This window comes from Podarcis melisellensis (assembly GCF_964234715.1).
Source record: "Podarcis melisellensis genome assembly, chromosome: 16".
NCBI classification, from domain to species: Eukaryota; Metazoa; Chordata; class Lepidosauria; order Squamata; family Lacertidae; genus Podarcis; species Podarcis melisellensis.
This window is the reverse complement of record NC_138533.1, coordinates 28,366,224-28,383,840: the sequence shown is the minus strand read 5'-3', so window position 1 is coordinate 28,383,840 and position 17,617 is coordinate 28,366,224. Positions and strand designations below refer to the sequence as shown.

Sequence of the window (17,617 nt, the reverse complement as noted above, 5' to 3'; positions counted from 1 at the left end):
AAACAGATCAATTCCTAGCTAGCAACCTTTTAAAAAAGGCTAAGCAGAAAAGCACTTGCAATAGGAGCTGGGAACTCTTGATCACCACAAATTGTGCAAGAAAACTAAATATTTGGTTTACAGGCCCTCAATGTAACCATTAACTTCTGTTAGGGCTCATAACAGTATTTACAGAGAGCTTAATGGTTGAAAAAATGCAGATTAGGGGGTCTCAGATCAAACACCATAATGGCCTTGAAGTATATATTTTGAAGTCTTTAGTGTAAACATTTTTTTTTCCTGAGGAGGAATTGGTCTTGGCTTGTAGACAGAGAAATTACTGCTTTTCAGAATTCTCGCTGTCTATAAACCAGCCTGAATAAAAAATTCTCTCTCATACAGGAACAAATACAGAGCTACGCATGGCTTTTATTTTTACACAACTGCATGCCTCTTCCTTTGTATAAAAAAAGGCTTGCATTTGTCGCAGCACACAGAATACCAACCACCCCATTCCACACACCTGTCCCAATTTTCTCCCCAATTTTCTCCCCAAGAAGCAGGAAGCATTCCACAGCCACTGAGAATGCTCACTACTCACTGGGCTGCTTTTCGGAAAGTTCTCCCCTCAGAGATTTTTTTCCCTCCTAAAGTGGTTTTTTGCGGTTACGGCAGCAAGGGTTGTAATAGCGCAAAGGTGGAAACAACAAGAAACCCCGACGGTGGAGGAGTGGAGATGCAAATTATCGGAATATGCTGAGCTTGATAAGTTAACGGGGAGAATTAGATATTTAAAGGACCAGGTATTTATCAGCGACTGGGGGAAATATGTAGATTACTTGGAATATGTCAGTGATGGAAAAATAACGCTCAAGGGATTTAAAGAGGTACTGTAACAGACCAGAGGTTATTGTGCAAAGAAAATAGAGAGTAAGAGTAGACATAATGACAATATAAATGAAGAAACGCGGACATTACTTCTGGCTACGAATGACTTGCGATTTAGCTGAAGGAAGTCTTGAAAGAAACAACTATGCGAAAGAAGTGACGTAAAAATATCTATTTGATGTATTGTTATCTGTGTATATTTTTCTTTTTCCTTTTTCTGTTTTAACTTTGTAGTGATCTGTTTTCTGTTCTCTTTTTCTATTTTGAAACGCTTAATAAAAATTTACGGAAAAAAAATAATAAAGTGGTTTGTTTGTTTTTGTACTCCCCAAGGCTGCTGGTACCTCCCCTCTTGTGAATGCTATGTGATCATATTGAGCCATCTTCAACGCTATTGCTATTATTGTGAGCCATTTTGAGCTTGACACTGCTGTTGGATTAGTGGAATATAAATATGAAATCAAATCAGATGGGTGGCTCCCTTTTGGCAACATAGGCAGCAACACTCACCGCCTCAACTTTGGAAATACAGTGGTACCTCAGGTTAAGTACTTAATTCGTTCCGAAGGTCCGTTCTTAACCTGAAACTATTCTTAACCTGAAGCACCACTTTAGCTAATGGGGCCTCCCGCTGCCGCCGCGCCGCCAGAGCACAATTTCTGTTCTCATCCTGAAGCAAAGTTCTTAACCTGAGGTAATATTTCTGGGTTAGCAGAGTCTGTAACCTGAAGCGTATGTAACCCGAGGTACCACTGTAGAGGGAATGATTCTAAACCAACTAGGTTTTGCGGCAATTTAAATTGGGTCCAATTCCCATCAGCTCCAGTTAGCAAGGTGAGTGTTCAGGAATGATGGAAGATGTAGCCCAGCAAGATCTAGAGACCCATAGGTTCCCCACCCATCTTAAAGACTAACAAACCCATTATAGCATAAGTTTTTGTGGACTGCAATACACTACATCAGATGCATGAGTACACACACACACACACACACACACACACACACACACACACAGAGTCATACCTTGGAAGTCGAATGGAATCCATTCCGGAAGTCCATTTGACTTCCAAAATGTTCAAAAACCAAGGTGTGGCTTCTGATTGGCTATAGGAAGCTCCTGCAGCCAATCGGAAGCTGCAGAAGCCACGTCGGACGTTCGGGTTCCAAAGAAATTTTGCAAACCGGAACACTCACTTCCAGGTTTGTGACATTCGGGAGCCAAAACGTTTGAGAACTAAGCTGTTCAAAAACCAAGGTACGACTGTATATACACAAAAATGGGGGAAGAATGGTAAACAATGACTTTAGAAGGAAATGAAATGCAGAAAGTATGGATGGGAACGATTATTAACAGCGGCAATTAAAAAAGCACACCTATTGTTAACAGAAATATCCTGGGATCAGTAAGCCAACACACACACACACACTTTATATTTTTTTTCAGTTCACAAGACAGAACTATATTAAACAGTTTCACAAGTTTCAATGAAATCATGTTCTTAAACAGATGATCACTGTCTTGTACTTTTAGCAAGGGGGTGGGAGGGTCAATCATCATTTTACATATTTCTCCGTTCAGATTTCCCCAAAATATCCAGCTTCCAAGCACAGTGCCCTGCTCCAAAAAGTAAATGACCTGGGTTTAAAACACTCACCACAGCAATAACAGGAATCAGAACTCCCAGGTTCCCTGCACTGCTAGATGCCTAAGGAAGAAAAAAGAAAAAAGGGGGAGAGGGGAAGAGATGTCAGAAAAGCTGCAGGGGAAAAAACAGAAATTCCTGTAACAATGATAGAAAAGCAACTGCAAGGTCGTGAGTAGAGGCTGGCACATGGGCATTCAAGGAAGCCGCTGGCTGCTCAATCAGATCTCATTTCCCCTTGTAATGAAATTAGTTACTGGTAGTAAGAGCTGTTTAAGCTGCTTTAGCTTCTAAAGCAAACAAAATGGCTTGACCCAGTAAAACAGCATGCCTATGGTTAATGAGACAGCTCTGTCCCACTTAAGAGCATACAAAACAGCCTACACCAAGTCAGCCCAGTACTGTATGGCCGATTCTGACTGCATTTAGAGCTAATAGCTTCTATTCTGAACAGCTGCAAGAAGCTTCATTTCGCACCCTACCTTTAGCGCTGGGCCTTTTTCACTTGCCCTCTCACTGGCTCTCTTCCCTTCCAGCCCGAGTTGTACGAACAGTTCCAGCAAGTTCATCAGCAATTCGTCCACAAGGTGTTCATCTTGGATGTTTGCAGCTATGTTTGCGAGGGCATTAATAACAGCTAAGGAACAGTGCCTGGCGGGAAGGGGGGTGACGGAAAAAGGCAGAATCAGTAAGAGAATCAGCCCATTGATTAAATACAGTGGTACCTCGGGTTACATATGCTTCAGGTTACAGACTCCGCTATCCCAGAAATACTACCTCGGGTTAAGAACTTTGCTTCAGGATGAGAACAGAAATTGTGCTCCGGCAGCGCGGCAGCAGCAGGAGGCCCCATTAGCTAAAGTGGTGCTTCAGGTTAAGAACAGTTTCAGGTTAAGTACAGACCTCCGGAACGAATTAAGTACTTAACCCGAGGTACCACTGTAGTTCCCTTTTTCATCCACAGCAGAAGTGGGAAGAGACAGAGGTCAAGGAAAGCACTGAGCTAGATGTTCTATGTTTTAGATGTTATTTTTAATTGTACTGTTTTAACTTTTTGTGTTTGTAGCCCTTGGTCCTTTGGGAGGATGGACAGGCTACAATAAATTTGGATTCATAAGTAAATAATAATAAACAAACAAGAATGTTGTAAGAATGAACCATAAGAATACTGTGTATTCACAGATCAGCTAGAATCTGATGCCTTGCCGCAGGGTTAGCCAACATGATGCCCTCCAGATGCTCCTGGACTACAACTCCCATGATCCCTGGCTACAGACCATGCTGGCTGAGGCTAATGGGAGTTGTAGTCCAACAACATCTGGAAGGCACCATATTGGATAAACCTGCTTTACCACATAAAAGTTGCATCCGACTAAGTTATACTTGGTGTGGAACCGTTAAAATTAATCAATCTCAGTCACATCCATTAATCTCAGTGGTCTCCTCTGAGTAGGACTAATAGACGTGTCAGCTGCTAGATAGGAAAATTAAACACCAATGCCTTTGGGAGGAATCCACAGACATTAATGAGACAATAATGCTTCCTTTTAAAAAAAAAATTCCAATGAGCCAGCAAGCATAATAAAGATTACCTATATCCATGATCCTTGTAGTCTTTTGTTGCAGAGTATACAATTGAGCTAGCTTTAACACTGATCTGCTGAAACAGATTCCATACCTCCTGGTAAATATATTGCTGAATGGAAATAAAAATATAAAATTAGCACCAAGTACAGAACAACAACAACAAAAATCCAAAACCTTCACAAACAGCAAGGCAAAGAACTTTGGCACAACTAATTAATTTTGAACACTGTATCAAAACACACAGAGACAGAGCACTCAGAGGAAGCACAAGGTTGTGGGCCAGAGTGTGGCCTCTTTAATCCCTCATTGCTCTTCACAGAGAGGAGGGACTTGGGGGGATACAGGCCATCAGGTCTGCTCCTAGATGCAAAGGACTCCAAGTCTCCTGCTGCGGCTGGAGCTATTCATGTCCTGAACAGCCAGCGTTCCAAAAACTTTGGGCAGAACTAGACATTGCATTAGCAAACATGAGAGCTCAACCGTGTGTCCGTCAAGACGGTGGGAATAAAAGGTGAATGTACTTGCAGGGAAAGCTCGCGAGTTCACTGCTTCTCCCTACAAGTGCTGCTCCACCCCCTGCCCCCCAAAGCTAGGCTCACTTCTACTTCTGCAGCTTAGCTGTGGGACTGAACCACTTAAAACTGTTGCAGGGGTAGGGGAATTGCAAGGGGAAATTGGTGGGTAGGGGAAGAAATAAGCACCACTAAAGGGTAAAGGGACCCCTGACCATTAGGTCCAGTCGTGGCCGACTCTGGGGTTGCGGCGCTCATCTCGCTTTATTGGACGAGGGAGCCGGCGTACAGCCATGTGGCCAGCATGACTAAGCCGCTTCTAGCAAACCAGAGCAGCGAACGGAAATCCGTTTACCTTCCTGCCGGAGCAGTACCTATTTATCTACTTGCACTGACATGCTTTTGAACTGCTAGGTTGGCAGGAGCAGGGACCGAGCAAAGGGAGCTCACCCCGTCGCAGGGATTCGAACCGCTGACCTTCTGATTGGCAAGTCCTAGGCTCTGTGGTTTAACCTACAGCGCCACCCACGTCCCTATAAGCACCACTAATTCCCACCAATTCTCTGCAAGGATTACAAAATAACACCGGCTTTTCCTTGGATCACCTAGTTTCTTTCTCCTGCCCCGTTATCTGTCCTTCTGTAGCCTATCCCTGGCACCGATACCCAGGTTCCCATCACCTGTCGCCACCCATCACATGACCCTGTGTGTACAATCAAGGTTCAAAAGGCCTCGCCCAGGACCCAATGGGCCCAACCTGCCAAAACAGGGTAGGGAGACAGCTCCCATTCTAATTTTTATCCTTTTTGGCATTTGTATGCTGCCCCATAGAGGGATGGGGTGTCGCTGTGGGTTCAAATCCCTGTGATGGGGTGAGCTCCCGTTGCTCAGTTCCTGCTCCTGACAACCTAGCAGTTCGAAAGCATGTCAAAGTGAAGTAGATAAATAGGTACCACTCCGGCGGGAAGGTAAACGGCGTTTCCGTGCACTGCTCTGGTTCGCCAGAAGCGGCTTAGCCATGCTGGCCACATGACCTGGAAGCTGTACGCCGGCTCCCTTGGCCAATAAGGCGAAATGAGCACTGCAACCCCAGAATCGGCCACTACTGGACCTAATGGTCAGGGGTCCCTTTACCTTTACCTTTTTATGATACCCCATAACATAAAATGTTCTCTGGGTGGCTTGCAGTAAGTAAGTAAAACACAATTTACAATAATTAATGAATTGATTTCATAAAATTTAGGCACCTCTTGATTGTAAGAGGATTCACAAGTGGTTTACAAAAAGATAAATACAAAATGGGACATAAAACCAAAAGCTACATAAAAACATTGTCCTAATCTGAAAAGACCCATTGAAATTAATGAACCTATCTATCTTAGGTCTGTTAATTTCAATTGGTCTACACTGACTAGGAGTTAGTTGGATTTGACTCCCTTTTACAATATCTCTGGTAGGTGAGAAGAGAGATCCTGTTCAGAAAGGAGCGACCCAAACAAAGCACACAAAATAAATGCAGCTGCAGCATTTATAAAACAGGGTTTTGTGAGCTTTCAGTCACAAAGGACATTGAACCCCCAGAGCAACAGACTACAGGCGCTGTCACGCTTTTGCAATTTTGGGGTGTGATTCAATCACCCACTAGCAAATTCAGGTTGTGCAATTATAGTGGATCTGGCGCTCTTGAACAGCAAACTCACTTCCCCCTGAAAAAATGCAATGGAGAGGGTGGGGTAACACTGGTTTTGATGCAACATCATCTAATCTCCCCACAAATGTGAATGAATGCTCCTTAAATAGCCAACGTCATCTAGTCTCCTTGCAAATAATTTGGGTTAAATAATGCTCAAGCAACAGGCTACCCAGAAGCATCCATGCATCAGCTGCCATTGACAGCTCCCCAGCCAGTTCGTATCTTCTTACATTTCCAGTGATAACTAAGCATCCCAGTTGGTCAATGATGAGCACATCGAGAGGAGAAGGCGGCTGGCAGAACTTCTGCTGCAGGATCTGAAGAATCGGCTCCATCACCTTTGGCGTGTCCCTCAGGGCTACTGCAATGTGCCCCAATGCACGTATTGTGTGGTCTGGAATCAGATGGGCCTCCCTAAAACAGACCAGTAAAAAATGTGTTTGCATCACCGTCAGAAATGCATGTCTCCTCCCCCTACTGGTGATCTAAAAAGGCAAATTAAGGAAGAAAAAAATACAGTGGTACCTCGCAAGACGAAATTAATTCGTTCTGCGAGTTTTTTCGTCTTGCGAATTTTTCGTCTTGCAAAGCACCGTTTCCCTGGGTATTAACGGTTTTAAGAAAAAGGAAACAAACTTGCAAGACGTTTTCGTCTTGTGAAGCAAGCCCATAGGGAAATTCGTCTTGCGAAGCAACTCAAAAAACGAAAAACTCTTTCGTCTTGCGAGTTTTTCGTCTTACGAGGCATTCGTCTTGCGAGGTACCACTGTAAATGCCTAACGATGAAGTTATTATGCCTGACGTGCACAAGTTGCAGATCTCTTGCAGAAGCTCGTAAGATGTGCCAGATTCAGTTCATCGGGCTTTACAAAGACACAGGCGCATGTGTAAGAAATTTCTGCACCTTTTAAGGCAATGCTAGGGGAAAGAGTAGCCAAATTGCACACAAACAACTTACTTGTCACTCTCCTGCGAGATGTACAGGCGGTTTGACAAACTGGCTAAGAAGGCTTCAACAATTACCGAGTCTATCGTCAACCCAGCTTTCAGACACCTGCAAGAAGCGGTGAACATAAGCCAGAATGTATTTGGGGTGTAATAAAACAGAAAAGTGGACCCCATTTAACGCCAAAGTCTGGCCCCCTCCCCGCAAATTAGCAGGCCCAAATAACTCTCTCAAAATCTATACTTCACTTATTATTATTTATTAATTAATTAACAACAACAACAACAATTTATTATTTATACCCCGCCCATCTGGCTGGGTTTCCCCAGCCACTCTTCACAACAGAATCTGCTTTCTGACCATGTCTGGAAGACAAATCTATGTCTAAAACCCAGTTCATACCTGCAGATGTTATCGATTGCAATATCCCGCAGTTGTTCATACATGGAGGTCTGACTCTTCTTGCCAGACATTACACTTACAGTGGACTCGGCATGCTCATTTGTTATGCTGATCTTGATGTCATTGCCTCCTAACAAAACAACAACAACAAAAGGATACGAGAAAATGCTTTAATGGAGCTTTGGTGTGTGTCTGTAGAACGGCGACTTCCGAGTTAATTATGAAAGGCAGCTATGGATCGAAAGGTTTCCCTAAGCCAGCAGTTCCCAAACTTTTTCCCCCCTACTTGAAAACGACTGAGCGTCTTGGCAGACCACTGATTGATCTTTCTGCTTGTTGTAGCAACCGTAACACACTGTGCTAGATGCTGTCAAGTTTCTAATTCTATTTTAATTGCTTCTTATTTTTCTCCTATATCATAGAATTGTAGAGTCGGATGGAGCCACTAGTCATGTAGTCCAACCCTTTGCAATGAAGGAATCTTTCGCCCAACGTGGGGCTCGAACTCACATCCCTGAGATTAAGAGTCTCGTGCTCTGTTGACTAAGCTATCCCAGAGGATTGCATATACAGTGGTACCTCGGGTTACATACGCTTCAGGTTACATACGCTTCAGGTTACAGACTCCGCTAACCCAGAAAGTGCTTCAGGTTAAGAACTTTGCTTCAGGATGAGAACAAAAATCACACTCCGGCGGCATGGCGGCAGCGGGAGGCCCCATTAGCTAAAGTGGTGCTTCAGGTAAAGAACAGTTTCAAGTTAAGTACGGACCTCCGGAACAAATAAAGTACTTAACCCGAGGTACCACGGTATTGTGCTTTATTTTAAGAATATATACAGTGGTACCTCAGGATGCGAACGGGATCCATTATAGAATCCCGTTCTCATCCCGAACAGAACGTAAGATGCAACTGTGTGTGTGTGGGGTCGCGTTTCACTGCTTCCGCGCATACGTCATTTTGACCGTCTGCGCATGCGGCGAAACCCAGAAGTAACGTGCTCCATTACTTCCGGGTCGCCACGGAGCGCAACCCGAAAATACTTATCCTGAAGCGTATTTATCCCGAGGTATGACTGTATATCAAGGGACATGGTTGGCGCTGTGGGTTAAACCACAGAGCCTAGGACTTGCCGATCAGAAGGTCGGTGGTTCGAATCCCCGCGACGGGGTGAGCTCCCATTGCTCGGTCCCTGCTTCTGCCAACCTAGCAGTTCAAAAGCACATCAAACTGCAAGTAGATAAATAGGTACCACTCCGGCGGGAAGGTAGACGGTGTTTCCGTGCGCTGCTCTGGTTTGCCAGAAGCAGCTTAGTCATGCTGGCCACATGACCTGGAAGCTGTACGCTGGCTCTCTCGGCCAATAAAGCGAGATGAGGGCCGCAACCCCAGAGTCGGCCATGACTGGACCTAATGGTCAGGGGTCCCTTTACCTTTACCTATGACTGTATATTAAAAGAAGCAATGGAAATACAGTTAAAATTATGATGAATGTTTAATGCAATTCATGTGCGGCCTCCCATCTTCAAACACACATCTATTCCTCTTGCATTGCTGGAGGTTGGACCAGATGATTCTCAGGCCTCCCTTCCAATTCTATGATCCAAAAATGTGTTGTTTTTTTTAAAGAAGGGAGTCCCACAAGCCACTATCAAATCAAAGTGCCTTTGTGCCCACAGATATGTTCAGAGATAGAATAATGACAAAACCACCAGCCAATGTAAAATTAACCAAGGTCCATGCCTTGGATCTATGTCTGTGGTGCTGGCAAGCACTGGACCTGTGATTTTTACTTTGTGAGCTGCCAAATGAAGATTTAACTTCATTGTGGGGGTTATTTGCAGACCCCTTGCAAATTTAAGCAAATGTCCTAATTCTCCTGGATCCAACCTTTATCCAAACCTTACAGAAAAGCCTCTGTGTTAAAAATAAAAAATATTTTTTCTGGGGGTGGGGAGAACACAAATGGTGGCGATGCCCAGAAAACTCTCTCAGCATTCCAAATTTCCCATGGGCTCAAAAAGGTTGGCACCCCTTGGGATAGAGGGTTTTGAAGGAGAACCGAAGGCACTCAAGTTAAAAAAATCCCAGCTCAGTCGTGAATGGGCCAGCCACCACCTCTCAGATTAACTTTTCCCGCATAGTTTCTGCAAGGACAAATGGGAAGAGGGAACACCATATATGCCGGCAGTTCCATGAATGAAAGGCTGGATAAAAACGCAGTTAGGATATTCATCAATGTAACTTCGACTAGCACTATCAAGACATGTCACAATAAAGAGAGGCAGACAGACACAACAAATTAGATCAGCTTATCACAAAAGAGGCCATACCGCGATAAAAAAAACATAATACCAGTATTATATTGGTTGTGGTACTTGTAAAGTTTCACCAGGACTGGAGAAGGGATCACGAGAAAGTCTCTCAAGGATGGAGTGACCGAGTGAACCACCACAGGAAAACGCTCACACAAGCGGCCTAGACCCTAAGAGAAAGATATTTGTATTATTTAGTTAATAGTTCAATTGAGAGTTATTCGTTCAGTTTATATCCCACCCTTCCTCCCAGAGGAGCCCAGTTTAGCAAGCACATCAGCAACAATAATACAGTGGTACCTCAGGTTACATACGCTTCAGGTTACAGACTCCGCTAACCCAGAAATATTACCTCGGGTTAAGAACTTTGCTTCAGGATGAGAATAGAAATCGTGCTCCGGTGGCGCTGCAGCAGCAGGAGGCCCCATTAGATAAAGTGGTGCTTCAGGTTAAGAACGGACCTCCAGAACGAATTAAGTACTTAACCCGAGGTACCACTGTAATTTTAGAATCCTAAGAATGGTCTCCTCAGCTAGTGATTTCAGGGTTGCCATGAACAATATTTTTCACTCAACAAATGCTTGGTTGAACAGGTATTTTCTTTTTAAAAAATCATTCTAAAAGTCAATAATAGGGCACCTTGCCGAGGAGGGCACTCCACAAACAGGGCATCACTACCAAGAAGGCCCTGCCACTGGTCGGCACCAAGCAGGCAGCCTGCAGTGGTGGCACACCCAAGGTATCAAATTCTGATAGGGGCATCTAAGATACAGTGGTATCTCAGTACTCGAATGGCTTGGCTCCCAAACAAATGGGCTCCTAAACGCCGCAACCCCGGAAGTGTTCCAGTTTGTGAACATTTTTCAGAAGCCAAACGTCCAATGCGGCTTCTGTTTGAGTGCAGGAAGCTCCTGCAGCCAATCGGAAGCTGTGCCTTGGTTTCCGAACGGTTTCAGGAGTTGAACGGACTCCCAGAACGGATTACGTTCGAGAACCAAGGTACCACTGTATTGGGGAAGGCACTCTTTTAGGTACCTGGGTCCCAAGCCATTTTGGGTTTCATACGCTAGTACTAACACCTTGAATTATGTCTTGACAGCTCACGGCTTTATCAAATGCTGTTTAATCGTTAACATTTCTAAGTGGTGTTCTAATATTGCACAGCAGAAGGCGGCGTGCAACCATGTGACACTGACAAATGTGTGCAAAATTCCACACATCTGTTCCCTGACCTTAAAAGTGAGGGTCACTGCAATGCAGGGGTACTATAAAGAAACATCATTATGTACAGAAGAATCTCAGCACTGTATCCTATACGGCTTAGGACCCTTGTACCTACGGGACCGCCTCTCCTGGTATGTCCCACAGAGGAACTTACGGTCTTCAAATAAAAACATCTTGAAGGTCTCAGGCCGCAGAGAGGTTAGGCTGGCCTCAACTAGAGCCAGGGCTTTTTCGGCTACAGCTCCAATCTAGTGGAACGCTCTGTCACAAGAGACTAGGGCCCTGCGGGATTTGACATCTTTCTGCAGGGCCTGCAAGACAGAGCTGTTCCACCAGGCCTTTGGTCAGGGCGCAGCCTGACTCCCTCCTTTGGCAATCTTTACAGAACTTAAGCTTATGGTTGCCATCAATTTGATTTTAATTCATTTTTATAATGAAATGTTTTTAGAACGTTGCAGTATTTTATTGTTGTTAGCCGCCCTGAGTCTGGCTTCGGCTGGGGAGGGCGTGATATAAATAAAATTTATTATTATTATTATTATTATTATTATTATTATTATTATTATTATTACCACCACTGAATAATTTATCTGGAAGGAGTTTGGCTATTGTGTCTGAAGCAGTCCAGTGTCTATACCAGGGATGGGGAACCTAGGACCCTCCAGGTGCTGTTGGACTACAACTCCCATCATCCCTGACCATTGGGCATGTGGTATGGGGGGGTGATGGGAACTGTAGTCTCAGTAACATGTGGGAAGGTCACAAGTTCCCAATCCTGGTGGTGGAAATAGAGCTTACACCATACTTACATAATCATTTCAAAATTACTAGCATACCTGTAAGCAGCAAATCAGAAGAGGCAAGTGAGCAATGATTACTTTGCTGGAAGTCTTGGACTGCAGTTTCTCCGACAGTTTAATGCACAGGTTTTCTGCACCTTATTTGCAAAAGAACAAAAGGATATAAAAGCATGCTTGGCCATCTAAGAATAATTTCTTTTCTTTTCTTTTCTTTTGACAGCTGCGACTTTTATGAAGTCCGCATTGGAAGAATGAATGATTAATTACTAGCTTTCTCTTGGGGGAAAAGGCCAACTGAATTGCGTGTTTCAAAAGACACCCAAGGAGCCTTTCAGGCAAACTGGGGGAAAGTGCTAGATAATGAATTTTGTGGAGATTTCCCACCAACGCCCCATCCACCCCAAAACTTGGATTAAAAGCTCTTTACAAAATGTCATGCAGGGTTGGGGTGTGTGGTTTTTTTGGGGGGGGGTAAATGCAGCCTACCAAAAATAGCGCAAGCTATTTTGCCAGAAACTTTTAAAATATATATTTTTAAAAAAATATGCTTCAAGACACCTTGCTCATCCTTCACAGCCCACACCATGAGATCCACACAAGCAGCGTTAGCTTGGCAACGTAGCTTCAGAGGGTTCAGCTCATTGTGTAATCTGTCTACGTCGTGAAGGAGTTTCTGGAGCTCCGACTGGCTGCTGTTGAACTGTTCCAGCACAAAATCGTGAATTTCCTTCACAAACGAGGTTGGGAGATCTGAGAAGGTAAAGAGAGCGGAGGGGGAGCTTAGATTCTTACAGTGGTCACCTCTAAACTGAAAGGAGCAACAAAAGCTAAAAGCTGGTTGTAATGGTTATAGGGGTTGCTCGTGCGTAAGTTGCCACCACTCCTGGCTAGGTAGCCTGGTTAAACCTTTCCTGGCTGGACAGCCCTTCACTTCGTGGCTGTTTCAGTCGCTGGCAGAATCCATCACTGGGCGTTTTTTGAACCTCTTCCAGCAAAGAAGTTCTTTGACGCCAAGTCTCCGCCTACTCTCCCTGCGCGGAAGTCTTCTGCGCAGGGTGGGTGTGGGCAGCGGAGGAACCGTGCTCTCCCCGCTGGTCTCCGGCGAGGAGTCCTGGAACCCCCTCACCGATTCCCCCATCTGCCCCCCTTTATCCCTGGTATTACGCTGATTTCCTTCCCCAGCCGATGAGCTGCCTCTCTCCCTGCTGGGCCCTTCTCCAGCACCGCTTTGGAGCCTTGCCTCCGCCTCTAGCTCCGATGGCAGTTCCCTGACACTGGTGAAACACGACAGCACTTTTCTAAAACAAACTTATTTCAAAGTGTAAGGCACCAGTCAATTCACAGTCTCGCTACCTAGTCTATTCCTGAGGACTTAAACCATGAGTAGGCAACCTAAGGCCCGGGGGCCGGATGTGGCCCAATTGCCTTCTAAATCCGGCCCGTGGACAGTCCGGGAATCAGTGTGTTTTTACATGAGTAGAATGTGTGCTTTTATTTAAAGTGCATCTCTGGGTTATTTGTGGGGCATAGGAATTTGTTCATTTCCCAAAAAAATATATATTCCGGCCCCCCACAAGATCTGAGGGACAGTGGACCGGCCCCCTGCTGAAAAATTTTGCTGACGCCTTACTTAAACTATTCCTTTTTGCACCATCATTCACCCTAAAGACATTTGCATGCTATAGAGCAGCGATTCTCAAGAGTTTTGAAGCCTAAGAAAAATGGAAAGAGAAAAATTGAAGGAATTAAAAGAACAGGGTGGCAAACCTGTAGTCCTCCTAAAATTGTGGACTACAACTCATATTATCACTGGCCATGCTGGGAGTGTAACAACATCTGGAATGCCACAAGGTCCCTTTCCCTGGGACAGAGATTAGTACTGAATGATGAGGACTGAAGTTAACTGACAAGAAATAGTACACAGAATAAGAACTAAAGGAAAGGCTTTGTGGAAAAGTGTATTATTTAAAAGTCTTAAACATAAAGACAAATAAGCATATACACACTTAGAAGGAATACCATAAGGCACCAGAGGTTTTTATATAAAGCAGCAAAGTTATTTTTAGCTTACAGTAATATATTTTGAATGATAGTAATTTAATTTTTAGATATTTAGAGCACTGGAGATGCTTGGCTTGGCAGGGGCCTGGTTCACACGTCAAACTATAGTTCATCACAAAATCTGCCTCCTCTGCTTGTTCTGCTTTGCTGTGCTAAGGCATGGTTAGGCTCAACATGTAGCCTGAACCTGAGCTCATGGCTTAGTTCCTCATTATGTCCAAATTCAGGGAACTAAGGATTATTTAAACTGTGGTTCAGGACACCAGCTTTATTCTGGCTTGTTCTAACAAACTACATTTGAAACCAAGGGTGGGAAGCACATGTCCCACCAGATATTGTTGGTCTTCAACTAACAACAGCCCCAGATGGCTTAGCTGATGGTCAAGGATGACACAAGCTGGAGTTCAGCAAAATCTGGAGGGCCATATCCACCCTAGTTTAAACAACCCCCCGTTTCCTAAGTTTAGGTATAATAGGAAACTGAAGTTTGTTTAAAAGTTGAACCACAGGTTTTCTGACCTCCTCCTCGCTGCTGCACAAGAAGAAGAAAAGGGAAACTGTGTGAGTCCAGTTCATTCACACAGCTGGTTATATTTAAGCCGGTCGACAATGTCAAGCATGAAACTCATATACTTGCAATTCTCTTTCGTCACCAAGGGTAAAAGCTTATCAATTCAAATATCACCTTTCATATAGTACAACGTGTCTCTCAGCATCTTGAACTGGGCAACATAAAGTGGGTCACTGAACATTTTGTAGAACAAATCTGCATGGGGATTTTCCTATAAAACGGAAAGAGAGTTGTAGTTACGTACAGCCAATTTGAAAAATCATCTGGAGAGCAATATTGGAACACCCAAAGCTTTCTTCCAGGATTAATCTCTGTAGAATGATTGAGTTTCCTCTTCCCTCCTCCCTTCATCTTCCTTGAGCTTTGACTGAGCAGCTTAGGCCAAAGACCTGCCCCCAACCCAATTCTTTATAAAGCACCACATATATGGCTGGTACCAGTGATTTTTTTCCTTTAAAAATGTTTAGGCGTACTCTCATTTTGACTCAAGAAAAATCACCATTTTATGGTTCAAATCGGGGAAAGTAAATACAGTAAATCAACAAAAGTACAGAGATTCACAAAATGTTTAGGGGTGTGCGTACTCCTGTGTTCCGCCACAAAAAAAAAGCACCGGCTGATACTATAAATAATTTACAACAAATATACTGTTGAAACACAAGTAAGCCTATGAATGACCATCACATATATTGCTTTCTGAACAGATTTTACTATTTTTATATATTAAAAAAGAATTAAATGAGGCATAAATTAATCATGTAACCCAGTGTTCCCCAACCTTGGGTCTCCAGCTGTTTTCGGACTGCAATTCCCATCATCCCTGACCACTGGTCTTGTTAGCAAGGGATGATGGGAGTTGTAGTCCAAAAACAGCTGGGGAACACTGATGTAACCTATGCTAATCTATAGAGTTCAAACATTACTTCTACATTGCTAATACTATAGATAACCTCAAATTTTTAGAAGCCCCCCCCCCCATATATTTGTTAATAATATGTGTGGAAAATCCTCTGTAGGCATTAAGCTTTTGATTAAACTCTAAGAACCAGGCCCATCCAATTCACAATAGCAAGCAGCAAACTAAGTTCTTTTAAAAATAATAATGTGGTAAAGAAGTTAACATACCTCAATAACCTCAGAGACAACGGCATCTAAGTTTCGGAGGACTGAATCCCCAACAATCTGTTTTACCTACATGCACAAAAACAAAAGCCAGACATTCTTTCAGTGTTATTAAAAGTGTTTCTTTCTTCAACCCACAAATTAGGCCCTGGCGCATTCTGGCTCAAAGAGGCATGCTAGCAACATTGCTATTTTTTTAGACCAGCCTCTGCCAACCTGGCGGGACGCGGGTGGCGCTGTGGGTTAAACCGCAGAGCCTAGGACTTGCCGATCAGAAGGTCAGTGGTTCAAATCCCCGCGACGGGGTGAGCTCCCGTGGCTCAGTCCCTGCTCCTGCCAACCTAGCAGTTCGAAAGCATGTCAAAGTGCAAGTAGCTAAATAGGTACCGCTCCGGTGGGAAGGTAAATGGCGTTTCCGTGCGCTGTTCTGGTTCGCCAGAAGTGGCTTAGTCATGCTGGCCACATGACCCGGAAGCTGTACGTCGGCTCCCTCGGCCAATAAAGCGAGATGAGCGCCCCAACCCCAGAGTCGGTCATGACTGGACCTAATGGTCAGGGGTCCCTTTACCTTTTTACCTGCCAACCTGGCACCTCCAGATGTTTTGAACTACAGCTCCCATCAGCCCCAGCCAGCACAGCTGATAGGACCTGTAGTCCCAAACATCTTGGAGGGCAGCAGGCTACTGAAGGCTAGCCTAAGTGCCTCGTGACATACCATGTTCAGCAGCTGTCGGAGCATTTCCAGTGGAATGTTAAACTCTTTGTTGCTGATGCCGTTAAAGAGAGGCGAGACCGAGAAGCTGGAACTGATTGTAGAGAAGTAATAATCGGGATCTAACGCACTCCCATCAGGTAGGTAGGACCCTGTTTATTTTTTTTTAAAGGTGGAGGGAGAAGAGGCAGAAAACATTGGAGTTATTCTTTAATTACTGCTTTGCCTATGCCGTCTGTAGCCCATTCATCAAAAGAACACAGAAAACAAATCATACTTGAGGTTAAAAAGTGAACAGGGCTATGCTAGCTCCACTGATTTGCAGCATCTTCATTAGGGGGGAAACGTTATTTATTTCCATTCAGGAATAGCTTTCTATAAAACACCTCAAAGAGATTGAATCAAAGCATCAACAATAAACAATAAATAAATAATTTCATATATGCATGCTATATATACACACATTCCAATACAAATTCAGAATACAAAGGTAAAGACGATGAGATGAAGAACACCCTAGACAGTATCTGCATGATCTCTAGCTGTAATGGGGTATTAACAAACTAACTTACTGGCCTTCAACCAGTGCATAGTTTCTAGTCAATTGGGAGCAGGTGGTGCTGTGATCTAAACCACTGAGCCTCTTGGGCTTGCTGATCAAAGGTCAGCGGTTCGAATCCCCGTGACAGATTGAGCTCCTGTTGCTCTGTCCCAGCTCCTGCCAACCTAGCAGTTCGAAAGCACGCCAGTGCAAGTAGATAAATAGGTACCGCTGCAGCGGGGAGGCAAACGGCATTTTCGTGCGCTCTGGTTTCCGTCACGGTGTTCCGTTGCGCCAGAAGAGGTTTAGTCCTGCTGGCCGCATGACCCAGAAAGCGATCTGTGGGCAAACACCGGCTCCCTCAGCCTGAAAGCAAGATGAGCACCGCAGCCCCATAGTTGCCTTTGACTGGACTTAACCGTCCAGGGGTCATTTACTTTTACCTTTCTAGTCAATTCTAATCCAGAATTGGGGGGCCCACCGACACAGCAGCCTCTGCGTGTGTGTGCTGACAGGGGCTAAGCTTGAAAAGGTAGGACACGTTAATTGTGGTTTCTCTGCATCAGATGATCGTCTTGGAAACTCCATGCAAAATGGAAGTGGAAGCACTGTAAGGGTTGTG

The 17,617-nt window shown here is 44.3% G+C and overlaps 1 protein-coding gene across 2 annotated transcripts in view; it reads right to left on the bottom strand.

The window, feature by feature from the left end:
• PI4KA (phosphatidylinositol 4-kinase alpha) overlaps positions 1 to 17,617 on the bottom strand; it is a 104,054-nt gene that overhangs the window by 66,574 nt on the left and 19,863 nt on the right. For both annotated transcript variants that reach the window (XM_081893170.1, XM_081893169.1), the window contains exons 8-19: positions 16,458 to 16,606; positions 15,746 to 15,811; positions 14,735 to 14,831; positions 12,547 to 12,738; positions 12,025 to 12,125; positions 10,005 to 10,134; positions 7,651 to 7,780; positions 7,261 to 7,356; positions 6,533 to 6,716; positions 4,103 to 4,206; positions 2,993 to 3,161; positions 2,523 to 2,573 (exon numbers count right to left, since the gene is read on the bottom strand). In XM_081893170.1, coding sequence (XP_081749296.1) covers positions 2,523 to 2,573; positions 2,993 to 3,161; positions 4,103 to 4,206; positions 6,533 to 6,716; positions 7,261 to 7,356; positions 7,651 to 7,780; positions 10,005 to 10,134; positions 12,025 to 12,125; positions 12,547 to 12,738; positions 14,735 to 14,831; positions 15,746 to 15,811; positions 16,458 to 16,606 — 1,469 coding nt within the window. The remainder of the gene's footprint in view (positions 1 to 2,522; positions 2,574 to 2,992; positions 3,162 to 4,102; positions 4,207 to 6,532; positions 6,717 to 7,260; positions 7,357 to 7,650; positions 7,781 to 10,004; positions 10,135 to 12,024; positions 12,126 to 12,546; positions 12,739 to 14,734; positions 14,832 to 15,745; positions 15,812 to 16,457; positions 16,607 to 17,617) is intronic.